At 46.5% G+C, this 27,790-nt stretch overlaps 1 protein-coding gene across 1 annotated transcript in view; it reads right to left on the bottom strand.

Annotated features, from left to right (window-relative positions):
* GPD1L (glycerol-3-phosphate dehydrogenase 1 like) overlaps positions 1–27,790 on the bottom strand; it is a 57,977-nt gene that overhangs the window by 29,780 nt on the left and 407 nt on the right. The window contains exons 2-4 of the mRNA XM_007464915.1: positions 15,405–15,582; positions 1,560–1,700; positions 11–149 (exon numbers count right to left, since the gene is read on the bottom strand). Of these exons, the coding sequence (XP_007464977.1) occupies positions 11–149; positions 1,560–1,700; positions 15,405–15,582 (458 nt within the window). The remainder of the gene's footprint in view (positions 1–10; positions 150–1,559; positions 1,701–15,404; positions 15,583–27,790) is intronic.

The raw sequence follows: 27,790 nt of genomic DNA, 5'->3' as shown, positions 1-27,790 counted from the left end.
TGGCCCTCACCGATGGTGGTCTCGCAGAACTTCCCAGCGGCCACCTCATTGGCAATGTTGGCTCCCATCAACACGCTGATGTCAATGCCCATCTTCTCTCGGATGATGTCAGAAATGAGCTTCAGCCCCTCAGGACCCTCGTCTATGCCCTGCAAGGATGTCAGCAAGTTAGGGGAAAACGAACCACCAAGGACAAGAGGCAGGAGATCAGTGCTTTATAGGTCACCTAGATTCAGACTTCCAATGGCATACGCAACTTGAAAAACCTCTCTTATTTACAACAGTATGTACCATTTAAAGAGTAAAATTAAATGAAAATGTAACCACCCAGGTTAAGAAAGAGAACATGAAGGACACCACTGAAGTCCCCTGTGTCTCTCCCCAAGTTCATCCTCATTATTAGTGTTTCCTGGTCCCCGCCAGGGTGAAGCCCTATCCTGAATGCTTTATGCCCTGTTCCCTTGCTTTTCTTGATCATTTTGCCACATAAAACTACACCTAAACAGTAAGTTATATCAGTATATTTTTGAAAACCTATAAATGAAACTGTACTGCTCACCTGTGTGCTGTTTTGTGCTATATTATTACATTGGAGATTCACCCACACGGCTGCATGAATGCTCTGGTTCATTCCCATTTACTACTGTGTAGTATTCCACCATTCATCTGTCCACTCTATTGATGACTGACACTGAACTGTTTGCTTTCATAAACATTCACCTATGAACACTATGGAACACACTGTCTCACAGAGGGTTCTTCCCCTGGCAGCCTGGGGAAGTTTATGGACTCATTCTCAGACTTCATATGCATAAAGCAAAATACATAAGATTATCCAGGAAGACAATTATACTGAAATATAGTTATCAATGTTAAAAAAAAAATTTTGTGACAAAGTAGTATATGTATGTTATCAATGTAATTATAAAAAGATGTCATGGCAGGTATAATAATTACCATAATTTCCAAGTAGTGATGAGCATAAATGATACTTTGAGATATCTGAAGCCACTGTAAAGTGATTCGAAAATACCTGTAATTTCTACTGATCACAGGGTCAAGGTCCTGCTAGTACTACTGTCATTGAAACTCTGGCCTGTGGCCTTCACTCATAAGCGAAGGAAACGCTTGTTTCAGTTAGAGGTTAAAATGAATAAAAACGCAATTCCGCCCCCACATTTAGGTCCATGAACTCTTGAATTCTATCTGTGGACCACTGTGGGTGGTTTGTGGACTTCTGGCTAAAAACCCTCTCTTTCGGGAATAAACCCAGGAGTGGGAAGTAAAGATGATGCAAGATTTCCAGAGCTGGTGGTTCTTTCTTTGGGGGGCCCCACTCTCATGCCCCCCCGCCCCTGCGAACCCTCTCTACGTAGAAAGCAGCCCCTCCTAAAGGTGAGAGGAGCAAGGCTCATGGATGGCGTGGTTTTGATTCTCTTCCAGGCATCTTTAAAATAACAAATCCAAACCAGCCATAACTTCCCTTCAGCTCCTTATCTCCAAGAGGTGAAAGAGGAAAGGAAGTTCCCAGTAACCGGGGCGCAGCGAGGGCCCATCACCTTGATGAGGGTGATGCCCAGCGCATCCTTGGGCACCCTCCCTGTGATCTCTTCACAGATCCGGTGGATGAACTGGTGGGGGATGACAAACACCAGCAGGTCTGCGTCCTGCACGGCCTCGCCGAGGTTCGCAACGGCAACCTGCGAGGGCGAGGGGGACACGGTTACTCCCAGTCAGAAACACATCTCTTCACGTGCTGACCAGGCATCAGATGCCTCCGCTGTGCAGAGTGACAGTCAAATCAGAGCTGTGTTTGCGCTGCCTTCCCCACTCGGGACGTGCAGATGTGCATCTGAGGCCAGCAGGGTCCTGCCTCTGCTGCTTACCAGCTGGGCGAGTGCCCTACCCTCTCCCCATCTCGGTCCCCTTCCTTGTAAAAGGCGGTCATAACCACCCTGTGAGGTGGTTCTCTGTTGTTCTCCCACCCACCCCCACCCCACCCCCCCGCATCCGTTTCTACCATTCTTTGCCCCACTGTCTCCCCAGGAGGCTGCACTCTGTGGGCTGTTTCCCCAGGCGCCCTCGCTCTCTGGCTTCCAGGTGGCTTCAGCCCAAGGCAGGTACTGTCGGGGACTCCAAGGTGGGAGGAGAGACAGGCAGGGTGTTGACTTGCTCCTGGGGCCACTCCTACCTGGCTCGCAGGGGTGCTGCCCTGGCTTCCTTCTACAGCTCCACCTCCTGACCTGGTCTGAGGCAGCCCCTCTTCCACGTCTCTAAGCTCTGGTGGGGCCGGTGGAGTGACACTGGTCTGTTCCCTTGCCCTTTCAGGGGTGGCCATGGCTTCCTGCTGCTGCTAATCTCTGGACACTTCACCAAGCCCTTCTGGTTCCCTCAACTCCGCCCACACCTCTGTCAACAGTCCTACGCTAAGCTCTCCTATGTAAGCACTTTGAGAGCGCTGTTGTGAAGAATAAATGACATAGAACAGAGTCTGGCACCTGGTAGGCACTCACTAAATGTCAGCTATTATGATGATTTCTTCCCTTCAGATAAGTACAAAGATGGGTTTTAAAATTTAACATGGGCACATACACACACACACATACACCCAGAGACAGAGGTGAGGCCACCAAGTGAGGACACAGGGGCATGTGGTCTCTATCAGAGACTGCCTGTTGTTGCCCAATGTCTGTTCTCCCCCTTCTTCCTCAGCAAGAGAACCTCCAGTTTAGGGTGAGACTCATAACTGCCAGGAAAGAAGGCTACATCTCTAACCTCCCTTGCAGCTAGGTGTCCTGTGTGACTAAGTTCTGACCAATAAGGTGTAAATGGAAGTGTTGCGTGTGACTTCCAGGAAATGCCTTTGAAGGCCTTTCTTCCTCCTTTTGCCAGAGGGAATGTGAAGAGATGGCTGGAATTCAGGCAGCCATCTTGGACCATGAGGACGAAAGCAAATGCTGAGATGGCAAAACAGAGTCCCTGACATCATGATGCATCATTACGACAAACGTGGTTTTTTTTTTTTTTGAAAAGTATATAACAGATTTCTTTTTTATTTACAATCAAGTTCTGTTGGGCAACAAAATTAAATAAATAAAAGATGTGATGAACGACTTTTATCTAAGAGAAAAAAAGCAGAAACGTTTACTTTGCTTAGGTCACTGTTATTTTAGGTTTTCTTTTTTTTCCCCTTTATTTATTTTTAATTTTTTAATTGTTTGGCTGTGCGGCATGGCATGTGGGATCTTAGTTCCCCAACCATGGATCGAACCCATGCCCCGTGCAGTGGAAGTGTGGGGTCTTAACCACTGGACCGCCAGGGAAGTCCCTATTTTAGGTTTTCTGTTGTATGTACCTGAACCTAACTGAAACTGACATAGTTCCCATTAAGCACTCCTGGTTCCCAAAATGAAGGGAATCGGATGCAGAATCTTCCCTGAGGAAGTGCTATCTGCCACAGGAACATCATTCAGAATGGATAAGCCTCCTAGGAGTTGTGATGGAGATGCCAACTGCTTGACAAAATTTCTCCTCCCCTTTCTCCATAAACACAGAGCTGCAAGCTGGTCACTGGTCAGCTAGCTCTGGACTGCATTTCCCAGCAGACCTTGCAGTTACACAAGGCCGAGGACCAAGTTCTCATCAACAGAATGTGAGACGGAGCAGTGCACACCACTTAAGGCCCAGAGCCCTTAAAACAGTGGCTGCTTCCTCCACACTTTCCCTTCCTACTTTTGTGCTAGTTGACAACCTAGATCTAGGAGATGGCACAGAAATGATGAAGAAAGATGGGACCAAGAACAATGGTGTGAAGCAAAGCTGCTAGACCACTATTACGTGAGAGGGAAATAAAATCCCTTTGTCCTTTAAAAGTCACATTATTGTCCCTCCTTACAGCTTAGTCTAGCCTATTAACTAACGTGTGCAAGAGTTACTCCCTCACTGAAAAAATTCCCCAAGGGAATCTACCTGGCATTATTTCACTCCCTCCTCCCTTTGGCTGGTATGCAAGGCCTGTCATTTACCACCCAGCCTTCATTCCCCTTCTTTCTAGCAAAAGTGCCTCTAAATTTCATTTCAAAAGCTACTGATTCCCCATTTTACCATGCAATTTGGGTGGAATGGGCCCCTCCCCTGCTCCATGGATGGTCCTTAAGTTGTTCAAGCCAATGGGCACATAAAACAATAGGAGTCAATGTTTGCTGGAGCTTCTGAGGAAGAGTTGCTTCCTTATACTTCTGCAACAGCTATTGGGTCTTTCCTTGAAAAGTACGGGATGACAGTTCAAGATCTGGAACAGCTACAACCATTTTACAAATGTGAGGGGCAGAACCTAGACCTGCCAAGGGGCTTCCATGTGAATGAAGGCAGGGCAGAGAAACAGAGGAAAACAGGGCCTCACTGACATCACTTAAGCCACTGTTTCAGGCCGCACCTGAAACCAGCCATATAACCCAAAACATCAGCTTAAGCTGATGTGAATGGCAACAAAGTGGTTCCCCATAGAGCAGAACACAACCCGGAGCTTAGCACTTCCCCCTCCTTATTCATACCCCCAAAGGCTGGGGGAAACCTGCCTTCCTCTTCAAAGGGGCTTCTTCTGGTTGGTAATCTAGGCTGGATAGCAAGGACCCATCACCAAAACTCTACCTGCCTATTAGTTCCCTGGCATCTGGAAATTTTACCTCCTCCAAAAAAGCAGTTACTTATTCTATTCCATTAGTCCCGATGCCAACATACAATGGCTCTGTTTGTCCCTGATTGGCAAGGCTCATTATGTTCATACACATACACGCATTATGTTCTTCTCCCTGTGGTCCCAGCCAGAAGCACCAGCTTTTGTAAGACCTCTGACCCCCGCACTCCCCCTTGGGTTACTAGCCTTACCTAGGCAGGGACTTCTGCCATCGACCCCCTTCTCATACAGAGCCTGGCCACCTGAATTTTAATGAAAACCCTTCTTCTCTGGACCTGCTGTTTCTCCTCTTCCCCATCCATCCCCGCCACACACACACACTTTCCATCTCTTCAGGGTACTTCCCTGACACTGTGAGATAGAAAAGACACCAGAACCACAGAAAAGGTGGAAAAGATGTACTTTTGTGTCCCATGTTTGCAACTGATCAGCTGTGGGACCTGGACAGATGACTCCTGTTCACTGACCAGTCACCCCGCCTACAGAATGGGGATAAAAATCACCTTTCCTAACAGCTATTTCACAGAGCACTTTCAAATTAATGTAAGTAACAGCACTCTGCAGTGATATGAAATAAGTGGAAGAGATTACTCATCAGAAAAATCTACCTGCCTCCTATAAGTTCTTAACCTTTAAGGCATCAGTCCATCCCTATGTCCCCTGTTACAAAATATTCCCATGGAAGCTGCCAGAGAGCCCAGGATTTCTTCCTGTCTCTTACATTTCCTTTCTCAACAAATCAAAGAACTTGTGGTTGGTTGGGTGTGACGGGTCTCTGGGACAATATGCCTGGGGGCTCACTCAGCGTGGAATGATGTCCTTCCATTGTCCTTGACCTTGCCCAAGTGCTTAGGGTTTAACCCACAGAAGCAACCTGTAACACGAGCTGCATTTGTGTGGTGCACACGGCCCGTGATTCCTGTTACACAGGATCAAAATGAGCTCTCCTCAACGAACACAGTAAATCAAATACCTTCTTTCAGAATTAAAGCTTTAGCTAAGCCTCTATCTTATCTTTTACCCTGAACCAAATCGGGACACTGCTTTGGAAACGCTGACCTGTTTCATGGGTTACCTGCCAAAACCTTCCGGAGAGTATCCACCATTAAAGATCCTGAAATGTGTTGGGAAAGATAGCCCAGAAGAAAAGGGCTTGCCTTTCATTGGCAAGGAGGACAGGTAATCAAATCAGAACAAAGGCATCATGGCTGGCCCGCTTGATGCCAGGAATCCAGGGATCTTGGTCCAAGTTAATAAAGAAACTAATAATAATTAAAATCATTTAAAACAGAGCCAGTAAAGTCTGTGGGCCAAGCCTGAAGGTTCTTTTGTTTCCCCCTGGATTAGCTATCACTGTGCAGTGTGTGGGCATCTTGCCCCACCTCTACCACCAGTTAGCTAACTGGACACCACAGGCAACTCACCTACATTCTTCAGGGAATAAGCATTTAGGTTAAACACAACAGCATGAGTAATACACAGAACAAAGTACAGCTGGCACACAGTAGGGGTTCAAAAATATTGTGCTTTCCTCCTGTTCTCCTAACCTCAACTTAGGCCAAGATTGTAGGTGAAATTCACATCCTTGGCTCTACACTCAGAAAAATGATTCTCAGGTACAGACAAACTTACCTGATGATTCTTATATAAATATACCAGTGTGGTAAGTGAGGTTGCTTCTGGGGGGAAAAAAGAAAGCTGTTAACCCCCTGAATTCCACAATAATATACGAGTAATATAAACTTATTATGTAGACCAGTGGTGCCCAAACTGTGGTTCCTCAACCAACAGCATCACCATCACCCGGGAAATCCTTAGAAATGCAAATGCCTGGGTCTCCCCTGAGACCCAGTGAATCAGAAACTCCAGGGGTGGATCCAGTGATCCCTGTTAAGCTCTCCAAGTGGTCCTGAGGAACACTTAGGTTTGAGAAGCACCAGTGAAGACGAATCCTCCAAAGAAAATGAAAAAGCTAAACTCAGGCAGGAAAGAGTTATCACTGAAGCTCCTACTGAACTGATATTCTAATTTCCAGAAGCCTTTAAGCCAAAATTAATAGACATACTCGCAAGCCTACTACCCAAGTCACTGGTCTTTTTTTTTTTTTTTTAATTATCTTGGCCTAACCCTCCATCCCACAGGACACCACCGAAAGCACTGAAACAGAACTCTGCAGCCTGGTTAGTTCTCCCTCACCACGTCTGCTGTCCCTGGCACTAAGCCAAACCACAAGTAACGCCTGGCACTATTCCAGGCACTGAGGACACATCAGTGAATGCAGGCCTATGCCAGGAACCAAATCCAGAGAGTTAGTAGCAAAGAAAAATATCTAAATTGGATTTCAAAACTTAAAATTTTTTGTACTTCCCTGGTGGCGCAGTGGTTAAGAATCTGCTTGCCAATGCAGGGGACATCGGTTTGAGCCCTGGTCCGGGAAGATCCCACATACCATGGAGCAACTAAGCCCATGTGCCACAAGTACTGACCCTGCGCTCTAGAGCCCACAAGCCACAACTACTGAAGCCCATGCACCTAGAGCCCGTGCTCCGCAACAAGAGAAGCCACTTCAATGAGAGGCCCGTGCACTGCAACGAAGAGTAGCCCCCGCTCGCCACAACTAGAGAAAGCCCACATGCAGCAATGAAGACCCAATGTAGCCACAAATTAATTGATTAAGTTGAAAAATGATATCAAAACTTAAAATTTTTACGCTTTAAAGGATACCATCAAGAAAGTGAAAACTGGGCTTCCCTGGTGGTGCAGTGGTTGAGAGTCCGCCTGCCGATGCAGGGGACATGGGTTCGTGCCCCGGTCCGGGAAGATCCCACATGCTGCGGAGCGGCTGGGCCCGTGGGCCATGGCCGCTGAGCCTGCACGTCTGGAGCCTGTGCTCCGCAACGGGAGAGGCCACAGCAGTGAGAGGCCCGCGTACCGCAAAAAAAAAAAAAAAGAAAGTGAAAACTCACAGAATGGGAGAATATACTTCCAAACTATGTAGCTGAAAATGGATTTGTATCTAATAAAGAATCCTTACAACTCAGTAATAAAAAGACAACCCAGGGCTTCCCTGGTGGTGCAGTGGTTGAGAGTCTGCCTGCCGATGCAGGGGACGCGGGTTTGTGCCCCGGACCAGGAAGATCCCACATGCCATGGAGCGGCTGGGCCCATGAGCCATGGCCGCTGAGCCTGTGCGTCCGGAGCCTGTGCTCCGCAATGGGAGAGGCCACAACAGTGAGAGGCCCGTGTACCACAAAAAAAAAAAAAAAAAGACAACCCTAATTTTAAAAATGGACAAAAGATCTGAATACACATTTCAGATATATAAGATATACAAATGGTACATTGTTTTATATTTTTCAGATATAAAAGATATACAAATGTCCAATAAGCACATGAAAAGATGATCAACATCATTAACCATCAGGCAAATGAAAATCAAAACCACAATGAGATACCATTTCATACCCACTAGGATGGCTGGGATCAAAAAGTTAGATAATAAGTGTTCGTGAGGATGTGGAGAAATTGAAACCCTCACACACAGCTGGTGGGAATATGCATAATGGTGCGGCCACTTTGGAAAACAGTCTGGCCAGTTGCTCAAAAAGTTAAACAGTTACCGTAAGACCCAGCAACTGTACTCCTAGGTATATACTCAAAAAGAACTGAAAACATATTCACACAGAACACTTTACACAAATGTTCCCAGCAATATCATTCATAATAGCCAAAAAGTGGGAACAACCAAAATGTCCACCAACCGATGAATGGATAAACAAAATATGGTACACCCATAAAGTAGAGTATTAGTCAGCCATAAAAAGGAATGAAGTACTGATGCAGGGTACAATGCGGATAACCTTGAAAACATTATGCTAAGTGAAAGAAGCCAGTCACAGAAGATGACGTATTGTATGGTGCCATTTACATGAAATGTCCACAACAGACAAATCTAGAGACAGAAAGTAGATTAGTGGTTGTTTAGCGCTGGGGACAGGAGGAAATAAGAGGTGACTGCTAAAGGGCATGAGGTTTCTTTTTAAGGTGATGAAATATTCTAAAATTGATTGCAGTGATGGTTGCCCAACTTTGTGAATATACTAAAAACCACTAATTGTACACTTTAATGGTAAACTGTATGTCTGTGAATTCTATCTCAATAAAGCTGTTTTTAAAAACAGAGCTGGCGAGGCTTAGAAGGCAAAGATGTGGGCTTCCCTGGTGGTGCAGTAGTTGAGAATCTGCCTGCCAATGCAGGGGACATGGGTTAGAGCCCTGGTCCAGGAAGATCCCACATGCTGTGGAGCAACTAAACCCACTACCTGAGCCTGCGCTCTAGAGCCTGCAAGCCCCAACTACTGAAGCCCACGCACCGCAACGAGTAGCCCCCATTCCCCGCAACTAAAGAAAGCCCGTGCCCAGCAATGAAGACCCAATACAGCCAAAAATAAATAAATAAATAAACTTGGGGAAAAATAAAAAGAAGACGACAAAGATGAGATGCCATGACAACTATAATTCACAGAAGATGCTGCAATTGTCAACCCTGGTGTCACACTGAGGTTGGTTAAAGCTGGACCGAGGCAGAAGAGCTCCCTACCCGGGTGACCTCCTCTAAACAAAGGCCCTGGACAGACAGCCATAACACAGGACCAACAATTTTTATCCTGCAGTGACAGGACATAAGAAATGTTCTTCCATTCAGGTCTAAGGGGAAATCACAAACCTAGACTGCCCCAGCTTTTAGTGCGAAGTTGATGACATGGTGATGTCATTGTTACAGAAGGTTCCCCTGTGGAGGGGTCACATATGAGCACGTGATGACCTGGAGAAGGGTCAGGCGGGCAGCAGTCCGGGGGCACCAAGCAAGGATGACTCAGAGTCTCAATCAGCAGAAGTGGCAGACGTCATAAAAAACAATCGGACGTGGATGAAATGCAGCACATCTCTTCTGCTTGAATCCACAAGACAGAAATGAGTAAAGCCAGCTTTTTAGCTCTAGATCCACATTCGCTCTGAGTCAATTAATCTTATGTCTGGCTTTTCATCTTAAAAAATGGTAACAATAATCGGTCTTGATCTAACACTAGTTGACTTTTTAAATGATCGAATGAGGTATTTGAAAAAAACTCTGAAATAAACATAAAATCTTTTTAAAAACCAACAAAAACAAAGCTCTAGCTTTGTAACAGATTCTTAACACTAAACAATTTATGTGAATCATCTCATTTATTCCTCACAGCACTGCTAAGGAAACTACTCACAGGGGCCCATCTTACCAAGAGGAGGGGGGCTGCCCAGGCTCACTCAGAGCAGGCCCTCGACTCCAAGGTGTGCCCATCACCACCATGCTTCACCACTGTTCAACTTTTAAAATTACTTATTATGAGATATTTCATATATACAAATTCTAGAATCTAGAAAGCACAAAGAAAAAACAAACAATCAAGCACCTGTGTAACTTCTGCCAGCTTAAGAAATAAAACTTTCCAATACCCTGGGTGTCCTCTACCAAGTGCCAGCAAGGATGTGGAAGGATGTGAGTTCTCAAACCCCACTAGGTGTGTGGAGATGGGCACAACTGAAACAGGAGGGAAGGGGGCAGGGCACAACCTTTAAAAGAAGGACACAGCCATTGAGGATACAACATAAACTGGTTAGAACCAGTTAGGTTAGAACCAATTAGGCCCAAGATGGCAGAAGATTCGACTTCGGGTAGACCTTGAGCCTCATTAAGCTCTCATTATAATACATTAGCATATGCTAAACAACACACCCACAGGCACCATGACTGAAGGCCCCCCATAAATGGCCCAAAAGTGGGTGGGGTCCAATTGCTGGAAATTCTCACCCCCTCTCCACGACTGTTAGAATACTCCTCCCACTCATTAGCCTATGAAATTAGCCAGCCTGTGAACACTAACAACCCCATAACCCCGAGGCCTCTGGCCTTCTGAGATGACCCACACTCTGTCTGTGGAGTGTGTTTCTCCCTGGGTGCTCTTGCCTTTCGAGACGGACTGCATTCTGTCTACGGAATGTGTATCTCTCTAAGTAAATCCACTTCTTACCTATCACTTTGTCTCTCACTGAATTCCTTCTGAGCTGAGACATAAAGAACCTGAATTTCAGTAGGTCCTGACACCAGGTGTATGATTTTAATTAAAAGACAGTGGGTTTAAGTCCCAATCTGGGTTGTGCAGTTTCACTATCACGCTGGAAACCAGTGATGCCATCTGGCAGATTACAGGATGCATCCCTGTGACCCAGTGATGCCATCCCTGGGACAGAGACAAGGCCTTTCCTGGGGGCATTGTCTATAACAGCAAATGACCAGAAACCATGTAAACGTCCAGTCCAGGGAACTGATACACTAATTGTCATGAGCCTACAAGGCTTCAGATATCAACTATCTGGGAGCAGAGTTCCTCCCTCGTCCACACCTGGGTACCCGGGGAGGTGGGGGGTGGAGTCAGTCATGGGCCATGCTCTGAGGGACGTGGCTCTTGACTCCCTCCTTCCCCCCTGCTCCCCTGTTCTCTGTGCAGGCAGAGAACCATCTGGCAGATTCACCTCCCCCCACGTTCCCTGAGCACTACGCTAGGAACCTTAGGAGAACGAAACTGCAGAAAGTCAAGCCCACATGCCTGGGGCAGTTGGGGGTACAGAGTGATCCACACAGAGTGGAAGGAACTCTCTACAGAAGGGAAGGAGTAATTGATCCCGACAGGTATGAGAAGGGAAGCTTGGAGGAATGGTCTGCACCAAGCATGTTTAGAGATGACCTCAGAGGCCTTCCAGAGCCGCGGGAATAGCGGCACCTTTACTCTTTCCATCAGATACTTGGGTAACTTAACTGCCCAGCTCAGAACCCTAGGGAACCTTCCTCTCGCCACTTACTGCACCAGGAGTAACTGCAGGGAAACGCTGCCCAGCCCTAGTGCAGTGACACAGGGAAGTCATCAAGTCATCACTGTCTAAAAGGCCATGACGCAGCAGGCTCATGAACAGGTGTGCCAGCCACCAGCTCTGTGACCTGGGGCAAGTTCATTAACCTCTCTGAGCCCTGGTTTCTTCCCCTATAAAATCAGAATCACCATCACAGTAAGAAAGCTAATAGCATCAACCTAAGAGGGTCACTGAGAAAATTAAATGAGACTGTAACAAGACAGGGATGGGGTTCCCTGGAGAAAGAGAATAAGGCATGGCTTTCTTGACAGAAGAGAAGCCATCTTTGGCCTAAGCCATTTTGTGATCTGAACCACAGTGCTTGCCTTTGAACAGGTCTCAGTAATTAATGATCAAAAGGACAAACTTATCAGGCAAGAGAAGTAACAACAGCAAAGATAACATATCAGTTGTAAAGACTCCCAGTTAGACTGGCCTAAAGCACTATCTTAAGCAGTTTGCAGGATTTAAACTGGCCTCCGGTTTAAACACCACCAGATCAACTGGAACCTAAGGAATGATGATGTTGACCTTTCCTGACCCTTGTAACTTTCAATCCACTTTAGCTTGGACTCAGTCCACCACCCAAGCCCCTTCATGAGTATGCGTGTTCCCTTAGCTTAAAACTTCCCCAATTTTTCCCCTCCCCCTTTCCTTTGACTATAAAATTGTAGCCCACTTAATCCTCAGGGCAGAGCTCCCTCGCCTGACCGCTTGGGTCAGGACGCTCATACAAGCGTCCTATATTAATAAACCTACTTCTTGCCAAAAAAAAACTTCCCCAGTTTTGTTGCTGGGGAGACACTGCTTTAGGAAAGATCCTTGGTGTTCTCCTTACTTGCTCCAAGTAATAAATCCAAGAGGTAAACCCAGTTTTCGGGTAACATGATGATATATGTAAACTACTTTGCACAGGGCTTGACACCAACGAACACTGTAGCCAAAGGCAACTGGAAATCCTCAGTGAGCAAGGTCTTTGCATCTCCAAACTTGCTGGCATTCATCAGCCAACAAATCTCTCCCCTGCTAGGAGTCAGGCAGCCACCTGGGCTGGTTTTCAAACAGACTCTTACAGAAAGCCATCCAGGGGTGACTCTGGAACAGGAGTTCGCGAATTTCACTCACATGAGCAGCCCGGTCACCATTTTCATTCTCAGGCTCACCTCCTCCTTCCTCTCCAAGTCACTGGAATGAGGCCAGGCAATAACCTAGATTTTTCCTGCTCAGGCCTAATAAGCTGGAATTTTAAACTGTCAGTCTTCCCATTTTCTATTTCCTCCAATCTTATTCGGTAATTTAGGTCTTGACTTTGATTTTAATTACAGACCAATAAAACAGGAGGGAAGGGGGCAGGGCACAACCTCTGAAAGAACGACATAGCCCAAGGACATGACATAAACAGATCAGAACCAAATGGGTCCAAGATGGTGGACAAGTCAACTTCCACCAGACCTTGAGCCTCAGTATATGCTCACTGTAACATATCAGCAAGCTAAATGACACACTTACAAGCGCCATGACAGTTCTAAGGCTGACCATAAGGATCAAAAAGTGGGCAGTGGCCCAATTCCTGGAAATCCCCGCCCCTTCCCAAAATAGCTGGAATACTCCTCCCACTCATTAGCCTACAAAATTACCCACCACTATAAAAACTGACAACCCCATACCCTGGTGCCTTTCTCACCTTCTGAGATGGCCCACACTCTGTGGGCCACTCAGAATAAACCCACTTCTTACCTTTCACTTTGTCTCTCACTGAATTCTTTCTGCGATAAGACATCAAGAACCTGAGCTTCGTTAAGTCCTGAAACCAGGTGTGTGACCTCAGTTGGAAGACTGTGGGTTTTGGCTGGGTTTGAGTCCCGGCATGTGGGTTCAAGTCCCAATCTGAAGTGCACGGTTTCACCAGTGCATTAGCTGGCCTAGGGATGGACCAAAGTCCATGAGCTTAGAAAGGGTATGTGAAATAAAATTCATATTTTGTGGCAAGACAAGAAAAAATTAAACAAAAAAAATTTTCTTTGCCCTTTGGCCTCCTCTCTCCCCTCTACTGTGCATTGTGTATCTGCATTACACATGGACCAAACCTTCCCCATCGTCGGAAATACCTGCTCAACCATGAAGAGCAACATTCTCTTAGCATCAAGGAGACAACTCCTTAAACATAACATTCCTTCTTTATCTTGTACAGATTTGGATTGTATGAACTGTCAGTAATTCATTTAACATAAAGCCCTCTCTCAAAAAACTTATGTAACTATGCCTTGATTTCTAATGGGCAGAACAGTTCTCAACACTGAGATGCTATTCCCAAGTTATAATCCTCAATTTGGCTCGAATAAAATTTCTACTTCTTTCTTAGACCGACTGATTAATTTTTCGTCAACAGGTATCTAGGGAGTTACCAAGAGACACAAGACAAAGGCAAAATGATCAGTTCTAGCTTTGATGTGACCACCACTCTGAATGCCAAGAAAGTAGCCTGTGATGAGCTGCAATGTGTTCCCCCAAAATTCGTATGTTGAAGTCCTAACTCTAGTACCTCAGAATGTGATTGTATCTGGAGACAGGGTATTTGTAAAGGTTTTTATGTTAAAATGAGGTCACTGGGGTAAGCCCCATTGCAACATGACTGGCGTCTGTCTTAGGACACAGATACACAGAGGGAGGACCACTTGGAGACACGGGAAGAAGAAAAGTCCAGGAGAGGCCTCAGAAGAACCAACCCTACCAACACCTTGATCTTGGGCTTTGTAGGGGAGCAGATTTTGCCACCTCAAAATATGCCTCTTTGGCACATTGTTATTATTATTTTCTTTTTGCGGTACGCGGGCCTCTCACTGTTCTGGCCTCTCCCATTGCGGAGCACAGGCTCCGGACGCGCAGGCCCAGTGGCCATGGCTCACGGGCCCAGCCACTCTGCGGCATGTGGGATCTTCCCGGACCGGGGCACGAACCCGTGTCCCCTGCATCGGCAGGCGGACTCTCAACCACTGCGCCACCAGGGAAGCCCTGGCACATTAATTATTTTAAGGTGGTTGTTTTTTAAGAAACAGCAGACAAGGAGGAAACTGAAAACCAAGTAGGAGTTGCCCTTTTGTAAGAAACATTTAGATTCATGAGGGAAATCTCCATTTGTAAGGGGGGTCTCCCTCCAAGTACCTGGAAGAGCTGGGAGGACCAAATCTCTAGAAACTCTCAGGAAAGGGGAAGGCACTGACTTAAATCTGCGTAACCACCTTACCCTTGTTTACTGTGCTTTCCCCATCACCTCCCAGAACTGACTATCCCCACCTTCAATATCCTCTTTTGTCTTTAGCTGAGGATAATATTTAAGGTGAGGGCTTCAGCCATTTTGGTGAATGACATAGTTTTCCAGGGTCTCTCCTATGCACACATGTTATTAAACTTTTGTTTGATTTTCTCCTGTTAATCTGTCTCATGTCAACTTAATTCTCAGACCAGACAGAAGAACCAGAAAGGTAGAGGAAAATTTCTTCCTCCAGACAACGTGAAGCCTCCAGATCTGTGAGAAAATTAATTTCTGTTGTTTAAGCCACCCAGTCTATCGTACTTTGTTATGGCAGCTCCAGCAAACTAACACAAGGCCCACGTTCAGAGTCAGGAAAAGCAAAACAGACCAAGCAATGAACCTGGCGGTAGAGAGGAACAGGAGACCGGGGAAGCAGGTTTCCCATCTCCCCACGTCCCAAGTGCTAACTCAGCTGAATGTAGCTTTTAGAATTAACCAAAGTCTCACCACGTTTTCTGGCAGCTTGTGTCCAGGGAGATATTTTACATTTTCATGGTCATTATTTATGATGTCTGTCAGTTTTCTCCCATTAACCGTTTCTTCAAAGACCCACATCTTGACCGTGGAGGCAAATTTCTGAAGTTTCTTGACATTATCACCAATTATTTTTGCAACAGCTGAACCCCTGCAAAAGAAACAGTGGAAAAGAAAACAAACTCACTCAGGCAGAAGAGAAAAAGCACTAGATTATATTTCAGGAGACCTGTGTTCTGATTCAAGCACTGAGCTTAGAACTCAGATGTGATGTCGTCTCAGCCGCAAGCTGTTTGTTTGTTTGGTTTTTTAATAAATTTATTTGTTTGTTTTTGGCTGCATTGGGTCTTCGTTGCTGCGCGCAGGCTTTCTCCAGTTGTGGCGAGCGGGGGCTACTCTTCGTTGCAGTGCGTGGGCTTCTCATTGCGGTGGCTTCTCTTGTAGCAGAGCATGGGCTCTAGGCATGCGGGCTTCAGTAGTTGTGGCTCGTTGGCTCTAGAGCACAGACTCAGTAGTTGTGGCGCACGGGCTTAGTTGCTCCGTGGCATGTGGAATCTTCCCAGACCAGGGCTCAAACCCATGTCCCCTGCATTGGCAGGCAGATTCTTAACCACTGTGCCACCAGGGAAGTCCAAGCTGTTTGAAACTTAGTTGTTTTCACTTGGAAATACCACCCCATGATCAGGAAAGCCTCAGAATTTGCTACAAGGTCAGAAAGCACCACCCCTTGAAACTAGTAAGCACCAACCTATCTTGGAAGAGAGTATCACAGAAGGAAGAGCAATCCACCTGAAAGATGGCATAAAAGTAACACTTCAAGCGTTCATGAAGTCTCCGAAGCAACTAGGCTATATTTCAAACCCATCAAGGAGATTAACATGCAGCTACCGTAGAATAAGCTGTGCTCTGGTGAACGGCAACAGGCTCCACGTGCAGAGTCATAAAGGAAAGACAAGCCCCAAGTGGATTCCAGAAGAAGAGCAGAGCAAGGGCATGGGTCCCCCCAGAAGGCACCCAGAGGCCTCTAAAAGCTCCCTTCTTTCTGCATCTCTATTCGCCAAACCTTTTCTGGTAATGAATCAGTCTCCAATAGGCTTTCCCATAGGGGAAGAGAACATGCTAGTTAACGCCAGTCCTCTGCACGAGAGCCGCGGGTGTGCGGCTGGTCCCCGTGGCAGAGGTGATCGTGGTCGGCGGGCACCTGTGCCCATCTCACAGGTGTGTTGAGTGCACACTGATTGGGCCGCGGGTGGTACCTAATCCCGGCTGAACCAATCACGTTCTTTTACAGGAATCCGAACAGAGAAATCGTTTCTTGGATAACTTTCCTGGTGTGAGGAGCCAAGGAAAGAACGGTAAAGAGCACCTTGAGAATCCACGTGTCAGGGCATTCATTATTTTTTCTAATGACTTTTTTCTAACGATTCAGACAATTTGTGAAATGGAGTAAGGGGTGATGACGGAAAGGGGGTGGGACCAAGCTGATGCAGAAGAACAGATTGGAGATAGTTATCCTTATGTTTATCTTTGGCTGCACAATAGAATTACCTGGGAGACTTGACATTATCACCAATTATTTTTGCACATAATGCCTTGGGCTAGATGCTGGTGATATAAAACGCACAGCTCTCAAAAGCTTCCCACCCACTTGAGAGATGAACAAGGTAAAAGGAATTCACAATCCTGTGTGTGCTAAGAGGTGAAAGGGAATGAGGGACACGTGATTAGAAGGGTAAACTGCGAGGGACTTTTAACATAAAGGACTCAGATGCAGCCCAGGTAATCCATGGGAAGGCTCACCTGCCCAGCGTTCAGCTGAGGGAACCACGGTGGACAGACCTGGCTGGGGTCCGGGGAGAAGACATGGGAACGGTGCTGAGGAAGACCATACCTCTGCAGAGAAGCAAAAAGGGCTTCATACATCAGGGATGGGAAAAGCAGGCAAAGCAGAGCTTCCAGCCAACACTCAGCTAATCACAGACACGTGAGGGAGCCAGGCTAAGCCAAGAACTAACCAGCTGATCCAGAGATGCACAAGCAACAACGTGTGCTTGTTATTTTCAGCACCGAGTTGGTGGGTGGGCTGTTTTGCAGTGGTAGCTAACGGATGCATCAGACTCAGCAACGCTGAGGTAACTCCAGGTAATTCTGGGCCAAGCTATTAGACCTGCCACTCATGGATGGGGGAGGGGAGGGAAGGGAGGAGATGGACGCCGGGAAGAAGCATGAAATTCAATTCAAGAATGAATCCAGGGAGGGACTTCTCTGGCGGCGCAGTGGTTAAGAATCCTCCTGCTAATGCAGGGGATACGGGTTCGAGCCCTGGTCCAGGAAGATCCCACATGCCGCGGAGCAGCTAAGCCCGTGCACCACAACTACTGAGCCTGTGCTCTAGAGCCCGTGTGCCACAACTAGTGAAGCCCGCGCGCCTAGAGCCCATGTTCTGCAACAAGAGAAGCCACTGCAATGAGAAGCCCGTGCACCACAACGAAGAGTAGCCCCTGCTCACCGCAACTAGAGAAAGCTCCCACGCAGCAACGAAGACCCAACTCAGCCAAAAATAAATAAATTAAAAAAAAAAAAAAGAATCCAGGGAGATGAACAAAAAGATTCTAATGCCTATAAGGTCTAGTCTTGTTCTTTCTATATAACTTATACAATAATATATTTTTTGGGAGATCAGAAATGAAAACCCTTTAATTTGTTCTGTTTTAATCTTTCAGTACCATCTCCATTTGAACCAAGTATTTTCTTTGCTGTCCACCTTTTCTGTGTTGTTTATAAAACCTCAAAAGTATATAATTCACCTCAACATAATAAAGGCTATATATTCTATACGACAAGCCCCATAGCTAACATAGCACTGAATATTCTTACCACCAAAATTGGGGAGATGGGGGCAGGAGGAAACTCTTGCAGGTGATGGATGTTTACTACCTTGACTGTGGTGATGGTTTCATGGGCGTATCCCTATCTCCAAACCCATCAAATATTAAGTATGTCTGAGTTTTCTGTGTTTCAATTACACCTGAATAAATTTTTTAAGTATAATCCATACCCAAAACTCCTTTGTGGCTCTGAAATGGTACTAAATGTGTTTGTCACATATGTGTAAGGAACAGGATCAAATAGCAAAGGGAGTGTTTTGGAAGAACCCATGTGTTTTGAAGGCAACTACATAAAATCCACATATAAGTGAAAACCCTGTCCTAAAAAGATTCCTGGCCTACAGAGGACCACTCTAAAGACATGCACAGATATATTAGAACTGAGCCTAAAATAAAATAAAAATACTGCATCCAGTCCAGTCCACGGAGGCAGTTTGTATGTGGCTCAGCCATGGTCGGGGCTGGGGTCCCATGGCCATGGTGGTGGTGTCTCCTTGTTTCAGGGGCTGTCCTGTAACTGTTCCAGCCTGGTCAGGCACAGATCGTTAACACGGCTGGGTCAAGGGCACAAGCAGCCATTGCTCCACCTGCCAGCTCGTCCATCTACTAAAGGCCACGTCTGCGATGAGTCTGGTTTTCCCCCAAGAGAGGAGTGGGGGCCAGAGGTAGCCCCAATGGCTGAGCGCTTGCGTGCGCACACACACACACAGAGCACCAAGTGACAATGAGGCGTGTATGCCCTTTTCAACTCTCCTGGCCTCCCTGAGAGAGCGCCGAATGTCTCAGGTGAGTGTTGCGGTGTTTCCCAGCTCCCCAGCCTGTGTGAATTTCCCTTCTCAAAGTATGAGGCAGCCTCCACTCAGAGCCTTGGCAGGGACCAGTATCTGGCAAGGATTTTATAATACTGTTTTGTTTCCATTCTACTGGTGGCTGCTGTTACCTTTCTACTTGCAGTCTTTGGAGTGGTGATATAAAGTTTTCTTTTAAAGTCAACTTTTAAAGAAAGTCTAAGTGAATAAGCAGAATAAAAGCGACCAGGGCAGTTTAAAGGAGGTTTAATTCCATCTAAACCTCCACCTGGCAGATTAAGACATGACACAGGAGGCACGGTCACTCTGACCTTGGGTTACTCAACCAGGTAGTGGCAGAACTGGGAGGGGGACTCAGGACGGCTGACGGCCAGTCCTGGGTCTTTACTCCGGGGTATAATATCACATTTCCCATGGAATCATGAATTATCTTATCAACAAGTCTTGGGCCTCAAAGTACAGACTAGTTTGCAACCTCAGCAATATTATGCCAACAAAATTTAAAAGGGACTTGGGGTGGGAAATCACGACCCAGTGCCAGCTGGGTACACACTGGGTATTTGACACAAGAGCTCATTTCATCTTTCCAGCAGCCACGTTATCCCCACTTTACAGATGAAGAAGTAGAGGCTCAGAGAGAATGAATAAGTCACCCGGTCACGCTGTCCACGTAGAGCCAGCAGTTCTGGCCCAGATCTGTTTCCAAAGCCCACACTTTCTACTAATTCCTGTTTGCTGAGGGGTAGAATAGAATCATTTGTTGAGAATACACATTAAGCACCTATGCCATGCAGACACTGTGCCGGGCACAGAGGACACAGGGGATAAAGCTGGTAAGTCTAAGGTTGGGGTGGGGGAGAATTCGAGCCAGAGGGAAGGGCCCGTGGAGCAAAGGTGCAGGAACAGGGGGGGCATGGAGACTATCCTCTGCTTTTACCCAGAGTCCACACCTGGTGGGAGGTGGAGGAAGGGGGGAGGGGAGAGGGTATGAGCAGCAGGGGGAGAGAGGGGAGGAGGCTGAGAAAGGAGCAGAGGGAAGGGGAAGGGGAGAGGCAAGGATGGGGCAAGAGGCAGAGGGAAGGGGTTTGCTGACTACCAGGTGCCAGGCACTGTTTGTTTGCTTTTTGTTTTTTGATTGACACGTAATTGACAAATAACATTGTATAAACTGAAGGGGTATAACCCCTTGGTCTGATACATTTAGGTATTGCAATCTGATTACCACCAGAGTACTGTTTTCAGTGCTTTACCCACATTACCTGTTTTAAGCCTTAGCAACCCTCTGAGACAGGGACTATCACGATCCCCATTTTTCAAGTGAAGACACTGAACTCCCGGGATCACACTGGTGGTCAGTGGAAGAGGAGAGATCCGCAGCCCAGGCCATGTCTTCACCACTTTGCTCTTCCTCCCTGGGTCCCAGATGGATAGACACTCACCTGCTGGAGGTCCTAACCTCCAATGGCAACACCCCCCTTCCCCCAACCCCTTGGCATTCACTCACCTCTTCCTCTCTAAAAAGATGTGACATTTTAATCAGCCAAGGAACAGGATGCCTATCAAGTCAGGTTGACAATTCCCAGAACTGCATGGGGTGCAGAAGCTTACTGGCACAGAGAGGACCCCACAGACCATCCCTCTTTTACCAAGGAGGAAACTCTCTAGGGAGAACAAACAAGGGTTCAGCTAGATTCTCCCCATCCCGTGCCCAGAGCTGATCCTACGTGTGGATCCAAAGGAAGAGGGTGATCAGTTTTGGTTTAAATAACATCTACTTTATTATTCATAAAAGCAATACATGGAAGACAAAAAAAAATTATAATCTTACCACCCAGGGAGAACCACTGTTAACATTTTGTGTAATTCTTTGCAGTTAAAGGGCTTTTAAAGTACAATCAAATGCCAGAGTATTAGATGCAAATGTGAAAAATAAAGTATTTTAAAAATAGATTCAGCTTGGTGAATGTTTATTTGATCTCTGGATAGTGAAGCTTTCTAAGTTTAAAATCAAAGATAGCAACCACAGAGGAAAAAAGATCAATGTGAACAACTTCACATAGAGAAAAAAAGGAGGGGGAGAAGCAGATGAAAAAAGGCTTTCTGTCTATCAAAATCCAAACTGCAGAGGAAAAGCCTCAAATAGAATGTTACATTTAACAAAAAACAGGATGCAAAATTGTATATGCCATATGATCATATGCATCACATGCAATTAACAAAATACATACCACCTCACACCTGTTAGTGTGGCTACTATATTAAAACAAAAGAAAAACAAGTGTTCAAATGTGCAGAAATTGGAACCCTTGTGCTCTGCTGGTGGGAATATAAAATGGTGTAACTGCTATGGAAAACAATACAGTGGTTCCTCAAAAACCTAAAAATAGAATTACCATATGATCCAGCAATTCCCCTTCTGGGCATATACCCAAAAGATTTGAAAGCAGAATCTTAAAGAGATATTTGTACACCAATGTTCATAGCAGAATTATTCACAACAGCCAAAAGGTGGAAGCAACCCAAGTGTCCACTGATGGACTGAACAAATAAACAAAAGCTGGTATATTCATACCGTGGACTATCATTCAGCCTTAAAAAGGAAAGAAATTTTGGCACATGCTACAAAAGAAGTGAACCTTGAGGACATTATACTAAGTGAAATAAGCCAGTTACAAAAAGGACAATTACGGTATGATTCCACTTATGTGAGGAATTTATATGAACTCTCTCTTGAAGTTGGAATCCAGCCACGACATGGAGAAGCCCAAGCTCGCCTGCTGCAGAAAGATAGACACGTGGCCAATCGCCCCCATTAGCCTGGCCAAAGCCCACCCACTGTGAAAGGGGGCATCGAGGACCAAGAGCCCCAGCCCACTAAACACCTGACCGCTGCCTTATGAGTGAGCCCAGGTGAGACCAGCAGAAGACTCTCCCCGCTTAGCCCAAATTGCCGACCCCCAGGATCAGGAGCTAATCAATGATTGCTGTTTGAAGCCATTAAGTTTCAGGGGAGATAGTGGGGCAGCAACAGATAATCAATGAAGTTCCTAGCACCCAACTGTGGAAGGAACTGAGCCCCAAAGTAGAATGATGGCAAAGTGCCACTAGGATAACCTTAAAGGAGTAGGGGGACTTCTGGCTTAGTTCCTGACATCATCAGGCCTGGGAGTTAGGGATGAGGGGAAGAAGAAAGACCTGGATGGTTGACGACCCCAGACACAACTTCCCACCAGCAAGGATTGAGAGGCTTGGAGATACTACTTGGCCTGCCACAGGGAAGATTTAGGGGACATGTGACTCTTCTATCCAATGGGACATGTTTTAGAAAAGAGTGGGCTCGGCCTCCTCTGGTGGTGCAGTGGTTAAGAATCTACCTGCCAACGCAGGGGACACGGGTTTGAGCCCTGCTCTGGGAAGATCCCACATGCCATGGAGGGACTGAGCCCGTGCGCCACAACTACTAAGCCTGCACTCTAGAGCCCTCAAGCCACAGCTACTGAAGCCCACGTGCCTGGAGCCTGTGCTCCGCAACAAGAGAAGCCACCGCAATGAGAGGCCTGCCACTGTAGCGAAGAGTGGTCCCCACTTGCCGCAACTGGAGAAAGCCCCCACACAGCAACAAAGACCCAACGCAGCCAGAAAAAAAAAAAAAAAAAAGAGTATGCTTGCCTCAGCACTGCTCACAGACTAATGGGTAGAAGCTGGAGGTGACAGATTCTCCTCTCAAATATAAGACTTTTCTAATAATTAATTTACTAGATTAATTTTAAGATCAGGTGCCTTAAAAAACAGTAAACTATGATCATGTCATGTCTACAAGAAATGGGATGCCTCCTTTGGAAGGAAACTGAACAGGATGAATTTTTTTTTTTTTTTTTTTTTTGGCCGCACTGCAAGGCACGCAGGATCTTAGTTTTCCCAACCAGGGATCGAACCCGTGCCACAAGCAGTGAAAGCACAGAGTCCTACACACTGGACTGCCAGGGAAGTCTCTCCATGATGATTTTTAAGACCTCATTTCAACTTGATTTTTCTTAAGTGGAATATTGTTATACTAGACATTTTTGGGAGGATAAGCTACTCAATATTTTTGTGATGATGGGATTTGTTCTCAGGTAAAAGTATGCTTCTCATTAAAAATGATAAGAATTTATAGAAACACGGACATTGGAGTTAGAAAGATCTGGGTTTCAACTCCACCTTATTAACCACTGACCTTGAAAAGTTTTCTAATCTCAGTTTTGTCACCTAAAATAGGAATAATAGTAGTACCGCATAGACTTGTTATGAGATTTAAATGAAATAATGCACATCCCAGACACAGAAAATGACCCTAAGTGGTAACTGTTATGATTATCCCCCTTAAGGGAGGGGAGGAAGTGAAGAATGATGAAAGAGGTGAAAGAGGGCTAAGATATGAAAATCAGACTCATCCCCAATATAGCTGTGATGTATACACTGCACAACAACAGAAACAGGTGTGTGGATCAGCCTGGCAGGTGTCTGCAGCCTGGCTCCTGAGGGAAATGGGTCTCCTCCCAGGTCAGCCCGAACCGCCACTACCTCTCCCTCCAGCTTCCACAGTAGAGGTGTGTCAGCGTTGCCTGTGGACCAGGAAGGGGTCGTTCTGACCTCAGAGGAGCTAACACGCAGATGCCTAAACTGTTTCGAGCTCTCCACGTCCGGGGACAGCAAGAATCACCACAGGCACTGAGCAGCACAGTCAAAAACGATGACACTGGGGGATGAAGAGCTGCCAGGCTGCATTCAGATGTTTCCAAAAGGACAAAAAGGGTCAGCCACACGTCCAGCTTCACTCATCGGTGCAAAGTAGGCCAAAGCTCTCCCTGACTTTCAGTCCTAGGAGTCAAGCTGTGGTGAAAACAAGGGCAAGAGATAACTCCTGGAAACACCTCCTGCTCTTTTATCTTCTTCCTTCCTCTGCCTCTATTCCTTAGCACTTTGTGATTGGCACTGGTAAAAGTACACTTCTCACTGAAAATGCTAAGAACTTATAGAAACATGGACATTGGAGTTAGAAGGATCTGGGTTTTAATTCCACCTTATTAACCACTGACCTTGAAAAGGTCTGTTTTGTGAGGGCTCTGGGCAAGGATGATGGAACTAACACAGCATTTTTTCATTAGCTGATAACTACTGAGTGCTAGTCACTTTGCACTCTCTCAGATCATCTCATTTCATCCTCACCATGATCCTAGACAGCAGGTACCCATGTCAGGAACAATGATTCTTGGAGAGAAGCAGTTTGCTCAAGGATGTAGAACTTGATGGGGCCAGAAACCCGGGGGGGTAGGAATCCCGAGTGCCTCCTTCCACTGCTGCCTGACCCGGCCTCCCAAGGAGGTGTGGGGTGTTTCTGGACTTAGACTGCAAATACAACCCTGAGGTTTTAGTTCTAGAACTGCATCTTGCACTGTGTCTGGGTGCCCTTCCCAAGGTTCTGGTGAAAGAACTTTGTTTCATCTTTGGAGGAACCTAAGAAGCTTTTGTTTTTTTCCTTTCTGTTGCTATTGTGAGTCACCAGGACCGAGAAAAGCCATGCCAGCACCTCCCTGCATCCTCACCGGGGGCGGCACAACAGGGCTCAGCTGGATGCAAGAGGCCCCCTTGGCCTCCTCTCTCCCACCGCCTAGAGGAAAAGAGGTGAAAGGGCGGGACAGGCCCGTCAGTCTTCAGGTATCTGCATAGCAACTGATGATTACTTACACTAGGGGACGCACCAAAGTGAGCTTTAGAGCCACCTTTTAGCTATAGATGTAACATCATTATTTCCATAAGCATTCTGAGCTGCTTCAAAGTCCCAAATGTAGGGACTTCCCTGGTGGCGCAGTGGTTAAGAATCCGCCTGCCAATGCAGGGGACACGGGTACGATCCCTGGTTCGGGATGATCCCACATGCCACAGAGCAACTAAGCCTGTGTGCCACAACTACTGAAGCCCGCGTGCCTAGAACCTGTGCTCCACAACGAGAGAAGCCACCACGAGAAGCCCATACACCGCAACAAAGTGTAGCCCCTGCTCTCTGCAACCAAACAAAGCCCGGGCGCAGCAACAAAGACCCAACACAGCAAATAAATAAATAAATTTCTTTTAAAAAAAAGTCCCAAATGTAAACACTGCCTAAGCAATTTCCTATTCCTGAGCATCTGGAAGGGTCCGTCTTTTGGTAACCTGTTTTAAAATCAGCAGAAGGCTAAAATCTCTTAGGGAAAAATCTGTTCCACCCTCAGAGAATATGATTCAGCAAGTCTAGCTTCAGTGCTAATTCTGATGCAAGTTGTCTTTGGACCACATTTTAAGAAACATTACTAAAAACACTATTTAAAACGTCTACTCTTGGGACTTCCTTGGCGGTCCAGTGGTTAAGATTCCATGCTTCTGCTGCAGGGGACACAGGTTCGATCCCTGATTGGGGAACTAAGATCTCGCATGCCACATGAGAAAAAAAAAAAAAAAATTCAGAACAGAAACAAAAAAAACAATCTAAAACGTCTAATCTTGTGACAGATATTTCATTCTTTGTACTTCTTTTGAATTTATCTTCCAAATCCTTATCTATCTGTGACCTGAAGGAAGGGATGGTGTCCACTTGTGTCCCTATCCCTGGAAAAACCACCATATCTGCATGGAGCAGACAGTCAAATGTCTTTGACCAGAGCCGAACACTCAGTGGGCCCCTGGGCAGCCTCTCTGTGTCCTTTTCTGTCCCTAAGTTCCTGAATCTCTCTGGGGAGGTCGTGAGCCTCTCTCTAGGACTAGCGTGGCTCTGCACCCAGGGCAGCGACAAGGAAGCCAATGACTGTTCCAGTCTGATCCCATCATTAAGAGAACCGGCAGCCAGCTCAGACCATCGGCACATTTCTCAATTGCTCTGCTCCAGTGTTACCAGCCAAGTTCTACTCCATTTCCTTGGGCTGGAGTGAGCCAAGAAAAAGTCAAGTACATCAGAGAGAAGCTGCGGGAAGCCGGGGTCATGGGGCCAGCGGGGGGAGGGGGGACGGAGGGGCAGGGCCGCAGGAGGGTCACTTCACAACTCTCGTTTCAGGCCCATATCTGGCATAGGCCAGCCATGCCACTTCTCCTGCACCTTGCAAAGGAGGAAAAGGTGCTGTCATCTGTGGTTCTGTGGCCTCTTACAGAAGAGGAAACTAATGTTAAAGAACACGTGCTGAATGGGTGCTTTTTCAGTCCCACGGCCCACAAGGCAGCTGACATTTCACTCAAGTGACCTTGGGATCAGAACTGGCAAAGTCCAGCTGAAAGTCCATATGAAGCTCTGCAGTGGGCAGGTACCAACTCCATTACATGTGGGACAGAACATTCTGTTGTTGGTTGAAAAAAGAAGTTTACAGAAAAGTGCATAATATCTTAGTATTTGCAGGGCAGAGAGATAAAAGAATATATGTAAACATTCGCTTGCATCTGATAGAATTCTTCCAGAAAGAACAGAAGAAACTGATAACAGTGGTTTTCTTCCAGGAGATACCTTGGGAGACAAGTGTGGATGGGAGATGTTTCACTGTGTTTTTTGTGGGGTTTCACATCGTTTAATGTGAATTATTGCCAAATCATACACAATTACATTTTTACAGTAAAAAGTTAGTTTTCAGACATTCATTTAGCATTTACTTAGCATATGCCTGGCACTAAGGTAGATGCTGTTCTCAAGAGCTGGGAGGGGAGGAGTGGAAACATAATCAGATAAATCATCACCTTGCAATGACAGATGTCAGCAACAGAGGCACAGGAAGAGGCCCCTCACCTTGCCGGGATGGAAAAGTAGAGAATCAGATAAGGTTTCCTGCAAGAAGTACTTTCTGGGCCAAGTCTTAAAGACGGAGACCAAGTAACTAGTACCAATTGCTGCAGGACTCCTAGAAGCCTGAACAGTGGTAAGTGTCCGGCCACCAAAAAACAGAAGGACTTTAAGGACATCACTCTGAACTATTCTATACTAGTCCCTCGGATGTGGGAAAAATAGGGCGCAGCTGTGGAAAAAAGACTGAAACTATCAGATGCTATACCATATTCTGCCTCCTCTCCCCTAGTCCACTTTCCTCTACAGTAACCCAAACACACCAAATAATCCCACTGTGTAAGTTTCAGAAAGGTAAACTAAAAGAGCTGACATTTAAAGTGCTTACAAGAATACCTGGCACAAAGTGCTTTATAAACGTTAAAGTCAAATAAAGCCTATCGGAGAAGCAAAGCTGCGAAAACATCCCCCCAAAGGAGAATTCCCAAAGTCCCTGAGCTACTGGGGGAGCCCGGCCTGTAGGAACTTGGATTTTCTTCCCTTTACTTTATTAAGATACTAGACTTCGCAGAAGCCGGAGCGGGACCCGCACTTGGAAGGGCAGAGCCAGCCCCGCCCTCGACCTGGATAGCAGGCGCCCTTCAGTCCCCTCTGCCTCCGTTTCCTCGATTCGGAAACCCCAGCAAGAACGCTCGAGCCTCCTCCAACTCCTCGACCCAGGCGATGTGCCCAGGAGAAATGAAGAACGCCCTGAGGATGTTGCGCAAACCCCCCGGGCGTGACGAGCAGGTGGCCTCCGTGCGCCCGCCGCGAAGTGCCGCGAGCGCAGACAGGTGCCCGCCGGTGCGCCGCCCCTCTCTCCGCGCCGCCCCCACGAGCACACCG

Source organism: Lipotes vexillifer, unplaced genomic scaffold (genome assembly GCF_000442215.2).
Source record: "Lipotes vexillifer unplaced genomic scaffold, Lipotes_vexillifer_v1.1 scaffold1934, whole genome shotgun sequence".
NCBI lineage: Eukaryota > Metazoa > Chordata > Mammalia > Artiodactyla > Lipotidae > Lipotes > Lipotes vexillifer.
This window is presented reverse-complemented; position numbering and strand designations above follow the sequence as displayed.